The sequence below is a fragment of the Zingiber officinale genome, chromosome 6A, assembly GCF_018446385.1.
Source record: "Zingiber officinale cultivar Zhangliang chromosome 6A, Zo_v1.1, whole genome shotgun sequence".
In the NCBI taxonomy this organism is placed as follows: Eukaryota; Viridiplantae; Streptophyta; class Magnoliopsida; order Zingiberales; family Zingiberaceae; genus Zingiber; species Zingiber officinale.
In genome coordinates this window covers 64062008-64074807 of record NC_055997.1, presented here as the reverse complement: position 1 = coordinate 64074807, position 12800 = coordinate 64062008, and the positions used below count along the sequence as shown (strand labels likewise).

The window sequence follows — 12800 nt, the reverse complement described above, 5'->3', positions numbered from 1 at the left end:
CTACTCTTAACTATTCATAATCAAGCATTAATATACAAAAATAATATTAATGCGTTGAGACTAGCATGTAGGTCAACGGATGACTTTATCTCACAAGTCATGGATATGAGATATCAAGTTGACACATGAGTATATATTAGAGAATATGTACTGAATAACCCGCCATGAGAATATTTCATGGATCATTATATGAATGTCATAAATGTTCTCATGTGACTATTAGTATGAGTAGTCCTTAGACCTGAAGTCACTACGGTTCCCTACATTAGGAGTTGTGTAATTTGGTATTTGCGTTTGTATTATTTACTTTTCCGTTGCATTTACTCGAAAGTCTTCCGAAACAAAAGTGAAAGCCACGAGCGCTATTCACCCCCTCCTCTCTAGCGCTTTTCGATTCAATACTAGTGGTCATGTACTTGATTGTTTTAGGAGTTTATTGACTCCGAGGGTGGTAGAAAGTCTTATTTGTACTCAAGATTGACTTCGGTTAAATTTGAAACCACTCAACATCGAAGAAATTTTAGAAGATGTGGAAAAACTTGAAAGCGGTAAGTTTTTCTTTTTAAGAAAAAGATAATTATATTTTTATTTATAATTATAAACTTATAAAGAGTATTGTGATAACTTGCATTTTTTTTAATCAGAATTCTCAAAAATTATAATGGACTCATATTCTTCGACAACACCGGTGATAAACAATGGTATGCTTAAATATTATATTTTATTTAAATTGACCTTGAAGCTATCTAATGATGTAAGTGATCATTTCTAATTGTTGTTATCTTATTCAATAAACATGTGGCAGTACATGTTGATTTTATGCAATTTGATTTATATAATGCAGGCACATGGCTATGTTGGGGCTGACCTTGTTGCTTTATGCATTGAAACTGCTCTTCAAATGATGAATTTTTATCTTGATGCAATCAAAAGATTATATGAAATTTTTTGTATATCTCAAACAAGTAGATGATCTGTTAGCCTAGAACCTTTTGTGCTCATTGTAATTTTGCCTAGATTATCTTGTGCAATAAAAAACACCCACTTGTTAATAGTAATTCTAATTCCTACTCAGCCTTTTTCATAGCATTTCTATATTTGATGACTCAAGCTTTTAAAAGTTTACTACTAAGGCAGCATGCTACACAAAGTTAGGTGCTTTGCTTGAAGGTTTTAAAGATGCCGAGAAGTGCACTGAGCTGGATCCATCATTTTCTAAAGGACAAGGAAAGGTACAATCCAATTCCTTATGAAAGAGTATGCTATTGTAAAGTTCTTAGTTCGGCTATGCTATTTTTGTTCTTGATACTAGCAAAGTTCTTACTTCAATAATGTTTTTTTATGTTCTGTTTGAGACTAGCAATAATGAAATTTCTATTTGAGCTTGTTAGTATATTCCATGAGTTTATAACTGTGAGGATCAAGGAAAATTAATTAATATTGGATCTTAATTTCTTGAGATTCCAACGAAGTGATTTGGATTGTTTAGTGGCAATTTTGGCCACTGTATTATAAGATTCTAACTCCTAACAATAGGATTACAATCTTAACAATCATGCAATCAAATACTCACGGCTAACTGTATAGCTTAGTATTTTTCATAGTATACTAGTGTACATTTAAAATTAGTTGACCTTGCTTAAAACAAATAAGCTTTGGTTTAATTTGTTGAAGTTTGTTTTAACAAAAAAAAAATAATCTCCTATCTATGCAGCCTCAACTGGAGATGGGGGATAAAAGTAAGTTATTCATTGATCCTTATGTTGTTATTTTAGTTTTATTTTATATACATTTTAACCCTCTTTAACTTGATTTACTTTTATTCTTTCAGTCATAATGCCGCCCTGCTCTTGACTATCTTGGTAAGTTGAAATGTTTGCACTATAAGTTCATAGTTATTTTTCTCGGCTATATCCACTGTCATTCATAGCAACATTATCTTGAAATTTATAATCTCTTATATTAATTCAATTTCTAGGTCTATTGTATAGTCATTAATTTCTTTATTTCACTTTATCATTTGATGAATTTTGTACTTCACAGCTTCTTTACATATTGATTATCCGATGTTATTTGAGTTGTACAATGGTGCAACAGAAAGAGTTTCTCACTGTAGTGTTCTAGAATTTATAGCAGAAGAAGGAATGATATACATGCCATATTGGGTAGGTTAGACCTTGAATTTCTTTTGCATATTTATCTCTCTATTTAATTGTTAAGGAATATGATTTATGATCCTTTGTGTAACATATTATGGTTCATTTCTTCGTATCCTTCACATGATGCAAAATTCACTTCTGCAAGAGGGAGATAATATTATCCTGTCCGTGTCAAGAATGCAACCCTCCCAAAGGGTACATATGTGAAGTTGCAGCCTCATACAAAAGATTTTTTGGATATTTCAAACCCCCAGGCTATGTTCGTAAATCTCTTGTTTGCTAGTTAATTTAGCATCATCTAAGTATATATATATATATATTTTTTTTCCTTGGTTCATTTAATGGGTTGTGTACATCAAGGTAGTTACAACTTTAGCCTTATACATCTAAGTATATTTTCTTTTTGAGTTGTTGCAGATTGGAAACAACTTTAAGAAACTTATCTTGTTTGATGACTGGTGACAGTTTAATGGTAGCATACAACAATAAGAAATACTACATTGATTTAATTGAAACAAAGTCCTCATCTACAATCAGCATTATTGAGACCGACTGTGAGGAATTCCGCTTATTCAGTTAATTCAGTTGAAAATCAAATTAATCAATTTTTAATCGGTTTGATTTGTTCGGGTTTTAATGAGGAATTCGGTCGGTTTAGTTATTTTTAAAAAAATTGATTTATTTGGATTTGATTTATTCGGTTCGGTTCGATTCGATTTTAATCGAATATTTACCTCTATCCCTAAATTCTTGAGTCTTCGAGTTCTCTGATTTATCTCTTTCGTGTTGACCTAGGGATGAGTTGACGGGGACGCTGGGACGAACGAATCACTTTTTTACCACATGAATCTTTGAGCTCTCAAGTCAGCATTATGCATATATTTTTCTTCTGGAGTAATGATATATATATGAAAAAATTTTAAAGAAATATTTAAGGATAGATATATAAATTTATAATATCATTTCACATTTTATGATTCCATCATTTTATATATCTATTTTTAAATATTTACTTGTGATTTTTTTTGGCATATCAATTTTCTTTTATTCCAATATTGCAGCACCGTACATGCATTCTTCTTTCCATATGCGCATCTAGTTTTCTGGATGAGTACCTTTAGTTAAAAGGTGTTTGACCATTTAAAAAAATTTAAATTTGTGGTGGTTCTATTCGACATTTTATTGAATTATACACCTTATTTTTATTAATAATTAAGTGTGTTAATTTTGATTTGTATACCAAAGTCATTTGTAAATTTTGATCAAAATTTACTAATGAGACATCAATGAATTTTTGTCCTTAACCACATTCTAATCAATTTAAATCAGGATTGTAACATGCTCTCTTAATAATCTTGATTTCACATCCATGTTGCAAGGTTTTAAAAAATTGGCTTTTTTGAGGAAAGAAATAATACTTTTAAAATCATATAAAATGTTATTTGTTTTTTGAGATTTTAAATGTGTTTTGTTTGTTAAGTAGGTCGGATAAGCAACAAGAAAAGAGATACACAAAGACGAATATTTTAGGAAAGAGTTATGTGATTTGATACATATACAAGTATGATGCATAATTTAAATATTAATAAAATTTAAATCTTTAGTGGCTTAGTAAAATACTAAATTTTAAAGTACGGTGCATAATATCTAAATAATAAGTTAATTATTTCATATTCATGGGATCGACATTAGGAGGTCGTTAAAGTAAGGTTCTATTTTTTTTTAAAATAATAATTACTTTTGTGAAAGTGGTCAATGACTTTTAAATTTTTATATGCAATGCATGGGAAAGGTGAGTACGCCCCCATATATAAAAAGAAAAATGCGAATTAATTATATAATTACAAAACAAATTGAAAATGAATAACTATACACGATTAAAATTATCTTAAAAATGTCAAAACTATTATAAAAAGATCAAAATCACTTTGAAGGCTACATTATTAGCAGTTAGTTAATGTTTGCTATAATAATTTTGATTAAATTTAAATGATTATAATAAGTTTATATGCAGGTTTTTTTTATATATAGTTGAATTGTTTAATTTTTATACTTTAATTTGTAATAATTACTCTGACTTCTGCATTAACGTTAAAATAAAGATATTTTTATATATTTCACAATTGACAGAACCAAACTCTCCAAAATGAATATATGATATCAATTAAAATAATTATACAAATTAAAAATATTTTCAAATTAAAGAGTAATATTCTGCCCTTTAAAAAAAAATAGGACGTCTTTTGATAATTTTAATAATTAAGGACGTCCTTTCAATTTTTCTAAAAATATAACTAGAAAGAAAAATAAATATCTTTCTCACAATACACTAGTCAAATCAACGACCAATTTGATAATGACATTTTACCAACGGACATAGTTTTTGAGAAATTATAAAGGACGCACCAAACCTTATTTTTCACCGGGGCATAATTTTTTTCTAAAATACCCTTTCCACTTATTTCAATCCTAATTTAAAAGTAAAAAGCTCATTTTACTTAATTAAATCGAACCAAATTAGATTAGATTATGTATAATAGATTATTCTCTTAGACTTGCATGACGAGAGATTTATAAATCGAGCTATTTTTTTTATTCAAGAGAATGGTATGAACATATTATGTTTGGTTTGTATTGAATATGATTTTTTTAGATCACTTTTGGTAAATTGAAATTTTTTTGGAATCCTAAAATTTTAGCATGACTAAGGTCGTAAAAGAAGTTATTGGTATTATAGTAGAGTGAATTAAATGTGTTTATCTCCGAATATAATAATGTAAAAAGTAAAAAAAAAAATTACATAATTTCTTCATAAGTCAGGAGTTTTTTTGATAGACTCGGAGAAATGAAAAAAACTATTAGATCAAATCTTTTTGATCTTCCACCTTTGGAGCATAAAAGTAATTTTCAGAGTGATTTTTTTTTTTTTATATTTGCAGTTTTTTTAATTTTTTTAAAGTTTTGTTTCAATTTCTCTCTCTTATAATTAGCTATTAAAAAAAATGAAAAAATATTTTTTTTCTTTTACTTTATTAACGTTTTTTTTTTAAAACTTTTCATCAACGTTCGTTTGTATTTTTAAATTTTGTATTTTTTTATTAAAACTCTAAAACTAAAAATACAGATAACTTTAGTGACTATTATGGGTTTAATGATATAGATTTTTTAAAAAAATTGAGCTCTTTAAAATTATTAGATGATTTTGATTAAAATTCATTAATTAACTAAAAAACTTATTTTTATTAAAAAATAAATAAATTAAGAAGATTATTTAGAATGAACAATATTAATTTACATAATTTCAAAATTTTAAAGTCATGAATGGCTTTGTATGAAAGTTTTTATCTTGATGTGATCAGATTTGATTTAGATCGATTTAAATAAGATAAAATTTAGTTTTTGTTCTAATTTAAACTAAAATAGATTAAGAACATATTCTAGAAATAAAATGTACTTTAGTAAAATCTTCCCTTTAGTAATTCTTAGTTTTTTTTTTGCTAAAATCATTTTTATAAAATGCTTTTAGTTTTTAAATAATAATAATAATAATTTTGTTCTAGCGGCCTGATCCAACCGACTCAGTTGACGTCGCCGTGACGAGCCGTTATTCTTTCCGTTGGTAACATGTCACGGGATGGCCCCAACGTTACTCGCCTTAAGTTTTCCCTCCCTAACGTCGTTTACCTCCCGTCCCGTTCGGATCTGAACACCCCTAACCCTAACGCCGCTGCCGCCTCCTCGATGGCATATTGCGACGATGACTTCGCCCTCCTCAGTGACGAAGCCCAGTCGCAGCCACAGCCGCCGTTCGCCACCCACCGCTACGTCTCCTCCAAGCCACCGGTTATCACCCACCACCACCACCACCACCTCGCTTCCATCCCGATCCCCATAGACAAGCAGGCGGTCGTCGACGGCTCTAGCGTCGACGAACATGAGGGATACGGCGAGGCCTTCGCCCATACGGACGTCTCTCACCACTGCTTCCCCGACAATGCCACCGACCCGTTCGCCCCTCAGCAGCATCCTGCCGCGGAGGAAGTCGATGGCGACGAGGATGGAGGAGCCGAGAATAACCCAGAAAACAAGGGGGCTTCGATATCTGCTTCCCACCGCAATCTACACCAGCAGCAGCAGATGCCACATCATATCCTGCCCAAGCGTAAGGATCGCGACGCCTTGAGCGACGGCGAATCGCCTTACTGCCACAATATCAACGCAGCTGCGAACAAGAAGTCGAAGTCAATGCCATCGTCGGGAGACTACCGGAAGGATCGAGAGGAGTGGAGCGACACGGCCATCGGCTCCCTCCTCGACGCCTACGCGGAGAAATTCGTGCAGCTCAGCCGGGGTAACCTGCGGGGAAGGGACTGGGAAGACGTAGCCACTATTGTTAGCGAGCGTTGCAACAGGCAGAAGGCTGCAAAGAGCGTGGAGCAATGCAAGAACAAAATTGACAACCTCAAGAAGCGATACAAGGTCGAGTGTCAGCGGCTCAGCAGCAGTGGCCTCCCTGGTAGCCACTGGACATGGTTTAAAAAGATGGAGCAGCTCGTTGGCTCATCATCCTCGTCAAAGGCTGTTATCGACGATGATAAATCCGTTTCTCTTTGTGGTCCTGCAACAGTCTCGAAACCCATGAAAAGGTCTCTTTTTTTTTTTCCTTGCGCGAACTTCATCCTTCATAAATGCCTCTGTCAAAAGAGTTTGTCAAGGACTGAACCATTTCTCTTTGTTTGAACTTGCTTCTAGTAGTTAGGCATCTTGATTTTGGGGATTTCTTAAATTGTTCTACAAAATGATCAGGTGCAGTTCTTAGTTTGAGTGACTGATGTCTAATTCCAAAAGGGCTGTAGGTTCTTTGACCCGTTTAGTATTTGTTAGAAGTTTTTTTTTTCCAGATATATTGTTTGTATTAGATGTAAACTTGATTAAGGTTCTGATGGATCTTTGGAGTAAAATAACCATGGAGAGTGGAATTAAAAATATGGTATAGCATTGAAGAAGATAAGCTAGTGAATCTTGTTGTTCTTGATTTATGATGGTGTGGGCCTTTTCCTATCAGCTTAACTTATGTTGCTCATCATTACTGGAGTTTAACAAATGTAATGAATGCAAGGTATGGTTGGCAAGTATTGCTGCCGTCGACCCTATACTTTTTCCTCTAACTTTGTCAATAAGATCCACAGAAAGTAAATTCAACCATCGTCACTATATGCTGAAAATATTAGAATTGGTTCAGTTTGCAAATTCTTCTAGTCAATACCTTTGAGAATTTCAAACCTGTCTCACTCTGCAAAAGATGTACAATAGCTACTTGGTGCTGATTCATGGTCACAATATACCTTTTATGTTTCAAATTGTATATAAAATGGTATCCATGCCCTTAATGTTGGTGTTCTGAGCCAAAAGAATGCTGTTGGCTGATTAGATAGTCACTTTCTGAACAACATTATTTATCATGGGAGTGGCATTATAAATCGTCTTGCTTTAATGTTCTAAGCTTTCTTTTTATTTTAATCATAAGCATGAACTCCGATATCCTTTTTTCTCAATGCTAATAAATATGCCTTTATTTTTTGCTTATCAACATTTGTGTTTCCTTGTTTCTTACTATTCAATGCCTATTTTGTACTTCTAACTTCTAGTAACCATTCTTGCACACCATAAATTGTTATTATCTTTATGATTTTATTGATATATGAAACCAGCTCCATTTCTGATAAGATAACAGCGTATCATTTAAATCTCTTTTTTCACATCAAATTTGATGCAAAAATGGTAAAGAGAATGACCTTTCTCCTTGGCAGAGAGTTTCTCCTAACTATAATTTAATTGTCATGGATTCTTACTGATTGATACTCTATAGAAGCAGGAGATTTTGGATGCTTGTAAATTTTGATGCTTACTGAAGATGATAATCACGTTTCCAGATGTCCTGTTTCTGTAACTGGACCTGTGAGTGTAAATAACAATTCAAAGATGAAAGTATTGCCAAGCCCACGGTGGAAGAGAGTTATCTTAAAGATTAGTGGCATGGCATTATCTGGAGGTACTCAGAATGTCGACCCTAAGGTAGACTTTATTGTAAGCAATATTGCATAGCATACAATGTATCCTAATGTTGTCAGTGTGCTGCATATGCATTTTTCAGATAGTGATGCTAATCGCCAAGGAAATCGCAATTGCTAATGGTTCTGGCATGGAGGTATTAATTAATTCATATCCTATCTTCTTGGAAATTGAGTCTATCTTCTTTCACCAGTAATAGTGAGTGCTAACTTGTGGCACTTATCAGGTGGCCGTCGTTGTTGGAGGTCGAAATTTCTTTTGTGGTGATACTTGGATGGCTGCAACTGGAGTTGATAGGGCCACAACTTTTCAGATAAGGTATCCCTTTGTTTGTGAAAAAGCTTTTTCAGTTCTTTTTTAACAGAATTACATTACAGAATAAGATTGGAAGGGGTGATTGGTTATGAAAGGTTGTACAATTAAAAAGTTTGACATCATTCTGAAGTTCCACTCGGCGGAAATATGTCTGAATGAGTAAACTCCTGGAAACCAATCCAATGCTAAATCAAATATTGGAGGCCTACCTACTGAAATGAAATTTTGTATTTCATTTAATAAATGCAATAATACAAGCCATTGTGTTCAGACTAGCACATTGAATCACCTGAGCTTTGAGTTTTCTCAACTAATGACATCATCTTTAGATAAAAAAACCAAAGGTTGATATGTTACTAGAAGATGAAGATGAAGATGAAGATGGGCCTGGTTTAAAGTTGTTCCTTTGTTATTCTCTTTAGAGTTCAAGTCCACCTTAAGAAGATTGGTCAACTCCTGAGTTGGTTGCATAATCACAACAGTTATATCTATACAATTTCTTGTGGTGAATGTCTGTCTATTTCATTAGTGTTAATTGATTTCATAAAACCCTTTATACCTAAGAATGTGAATTTTCTTTTAGAGAAACCCTTTTGTTTTATCTGTCATTGTTCATTACCCAATTTATAGGTCTTCTAAGAATCAACCGTTGAATCTAAGTTATTTCCATGTTCTGATACTGAGTTTTTCATGCATCTACTTTAAGGTTCGCTTGGACAATCTCTCTACCATCATCAAGCCATATTAGTCCCAACTATCAACTATTATCTTACTAGATTTTGATGTGATTCATTTAAATTTCGATTAAAGTATTGTTCTAGGGAGAATTGTCTTGATCCCTCACTTGAGATTCATTTTCAATGTCCTCATGTCTCCTATATACATGAAGTTGCCTGCTTATCTATTCCTTTGTCATTCTGTTTTGCTGAATATATTTTGTGTGGTATGGCAGAATGATGGCATCATTGATGAATTCTATAATGCTCCAAGCTTCTCTAGAGAAGATTGGTATCGAGGCACGCTTACATTCTACCTTAATGATGCAAGATATTGCCGAACCGTATATACGACGACGTGCTATTCGTCATCTTGAAAAAGGCAAAGTTGTTATTTTTGGAGGAGCTGGTGCTGAGACAGGAAATCCACTCATTAGCACTGATACTGCAGCTGTCTTGAAGGCCTCTGAGAGTATGTTTGCATAATCACAATCTTGATGTAAATTACCATTCATACCCAAAAGGAATTTCTGTTTGTTCCTCGACTGATATAGAACCACATAGTTTTACCTTTTGTTTTTTTGTTGTGACCATATATAATCATTAAATTCCCATGTTTTCTTTCCAATATTATGTTTGTTTGGGACATCTTACTAGGAATCTAAAACTTGTAATATACTACAGTTCATGCAGATGCCGTCCTCAAAGGCATTCCTACAGATGAGTTCTACAATTTTCAGTCAACAAACAGCAGTGGCAGTTCATTTGAGCACATTTCCTTCAGAGAATTCATGTCAAGAGGGTTTACTGCAGTGGACATAGCTGCACTAAATTTTTGCGAAGACAACAACATTCCTGGTTTGTGGATAGCATGCCATTTTTCTCATTTTCTTTTGGTATAACTATGCATCTTAGCTTCCATTATGGATCCATTTGCAGTTATTCTCTTTAGTTTATCAGAACCAGGCAATCTATCAAAGGCATTTTGTGGAGACCAAGTAGGTATACTGATCGACCAATCAGGGAGGATTAACGGATAATGTGTTGCCTCCCCAAGGTAGTGAACTGAAATACTTTTTGGAGCTGCATGCATACAAGGCCTTTTGCGAGTGTAGAAGCTGGTATCTTCTATGGATACAATGATTCTTGATTTATGGTGAATTTCGGAATACAAAACCAGCTCCACTTCATATTGTGATCCATGTTGATGGTTTCTATGTCAGATTTTGTTGTTTATTGTAGCTGTATATTATTTGGATGCATTGCGCGAGTGATTTCAAAGGAGATCCTAGGAATAGATCTACCTTGCTGGGTTGTTGATAGGTTGGGACAGTATTCCTTGTGCATATATGTATTATTTGCATTGGTCTACAATTGAATTTTAAATAATTTTTCATTCGAGCACAATGAACATGACTCTTCATTTTTGTTGATCCCCCCCAAGGACAAATCCTTTTGTCGTCCAATCTCAGCCTCCCCATCAAATGTGTACTTTGGATTTACAGTGAGAATGAACAATTTTTATGAAATTGCTTATGTTTGATTGCTTCTCGTTATCAAAGGAAAATTATGTGTGGGTATGCCAGTGTTATTTGTAAAAGGTTAGATGTTTGTAATGTGCAACTTTATATTAAACTGTTAACTCGACTTTTTGTGTGTTATTTGTAAAAGGACAGTTATTTAAAATTTAAAGACTTACACGTGTGTTATTTTGCAGAAGGATAGTTGGTTGTAGTGTACAAGACTAATATTAGACAATGACACTGAATAGCAGAAAGTGTGCAATTTCATATTACACAATTAACATTTATTTTTTTTATGTTATTTATAAAAAGGATAGTTGTTTGTGATGTAAAGACTAACATTAGCACTAAATAGGAGAAAATGTGCAATTGCATATTAAACTGTCAACTTTGTCATTTTTGAAAGAAAATTAGTTTTTTTATATAAAATTATTATGTAATGGTTTAAGGGTCTGATTATTTGGATAGTATACATAAAGGAAAAGAACTAAAAAATACATAAATGATGAAACCTTATATAAGTGATGAAGATTTATATGAAAGTTTATGATTTCTAAGTGATCACTGATCAGTGATTATACTCTAAATGTCTTAAAGTGATTTTCTACTATATTACAAATATGTGATCACTCATCATAATCTCTCATTTGTTGGAGCAGAAGGTAATATTATTTATCTCAAATGGTATAGTATTATTGATCCCAAAGTAAAATACAGACAAATAAATTACGAGGATATTTTACCTTAATGTAGCCGCCCTTTACAGGAGGGAGTTTGCAGAATCGTGATCCTACATACAATCGATTTGGAGTTAAGATTAGATTGGATCGTAGAATTACACGATCATACTAAAAATCTTTAAAATTTTATGATATATAATTAATAATTAAAAAAAATGTCTAAAAAGGTCATTTGTATAAAACAGATTAATAATTTTGCATATACATGCAACTATCTACATTCGCTCCTATGATATTATTATTTGATATTAGCTCCTTAGATGATATTATTATTTGTACAAATTTAAATTAATAGTAATTTAATTACCATTCATTCTAACACATTAACTCTCAATAATATTTATTTTCATATGTATAATTTTTTATTAATTTAACAATAGTAATAATAATAATAATTGTATTTAATGTTAATAATATTCTATTGGTTTACAAGATGCTCCAATTTAAAGGCTAACAATACATCTAATATAGTGAAATTATTGAATCCTTTGATATGAATATAAACGTCAAAAATAATCTTTTTAAAACTATTGATTCCACGAATACATAAAAATAGTCATCCAAAACTTATCATTTTAGGAAAAAACAATAACATAATATTATTAAATAAAAACAACTAAATAAATGTTTAAAGAATCTCAAAACACTAATCCTAATTCTGCAAAAGACAAAAAAAAAAAAAAAATTTGAGCCTCCAAAAAAGACTTTTAAAGATATTGATTAAGGATAAACATTATAATTAAATATAGATGTCTGAACAAATTTGAATTTGATATATTATATGTCCCGTGATTCAATTAGAGTCAAAAGTTACAGTATCTCAAAGATCATAACAATCGTATGATCCTACAATATAAGATCGATATTTTAGATACTCTGGTCAGACATTCAATTAAGTATAAAATTGAAATGACTAAAATTTGAATTATTCGAAACTTAATTTTAATATATTTAAATTAAAATTATGTAAAAATAATTAGAATTCGATTCAAGTTGTAACTCGTGAACAATTGAACAAAACATATGGATTCAAATTTGATTAAAAAAATTATCAAATATATTCAAGTTATGATCAAATTTTATAATTTCAAATACAAATTTAATATTTTTTGAATCGGTTTGAAAATCTTAACCAGTTCCATTCGTTTGCACTCCGATAGACTAACATTAGACAATGACAGAATAGGAGAAAGTGTGCAATTTCATATTACACCATTAACATTTGATTTTTGTGTGTTATTTATAAAAAGGATAGTTGTTTGTGATATTAAGACT

General features: G+C 31.8%; 1 protein-coding gene and 1 pseudogene across 2 annotated transcripts; both read left to right on the top strand.

Moving 5' to 3' along the window:
- The first annotated feature begins 1708 nt into the window (after window positions 1–1708).
- LOC121994858 lies at window positions 1709–2739 on the top strand (annotated as a pseudogene).
- A 3107-nt stretch (window positions 2740–5846) lies between these two features.
- On the top strand, window positions 5847–10763 carry LOC121996461. 2 transcript variants are annotated; one of them, XM_042550445.1, is made up of 7 exons: window positions 5847–6805; window positions 8093–8234; window positions 8314–8367; window positions 8458–8549; window positions 9499–9734; window positions 9956–10120; window positions 10202–10763. In XM_042550445.1, the coding sequence occupies exons 1-7, from the start codon at window positions 5901–5903 to the stop codon at window positions 10300–10302; spliced, it is 1695 nt and encodes a 564-aa protein (XP_042406379.1). In that variant the 5' UTR covers window positions 5847–5900; the 3' UTR covers window positions 10303–10763. The 2 variants fall into 2 exon arrangements, with proteins under 2 accessions (XP_042406379.1, XP_042406378.1); XM_042550444.1 differs by having other exon boundaries at window positions 9947–10120; window positions 10202–10761.
- The last annotated feature ends 2037 nt before the right edge of the window (window positions 10764–12800 follow it).

Bases quoted from the DNA above. Each gene is read 5' to 3' on its own strand.
- LOC121996461 (XM_042550444.1), top strand. From the start codon at position 5,901: ATGGCATATTGCGACGATGACTTCGCCCTCCTCAGTGACGAAGCCCAG. The intron at 6,806-8,092 runs GTCTCTTTTTTT...TCACGTTTCCAG, and splicing joins GTCTCGAAACCCATGAAAAG to ATGTCCTGTTTCTGTAACTG. The intron at 8,368-8,457 runs GTATTAATTAAT...GGCACTTATCAG, and splicing joins CTAATGGTTCTGGCATGGAG to GTGGCCGTCGTTGTTGGAGG.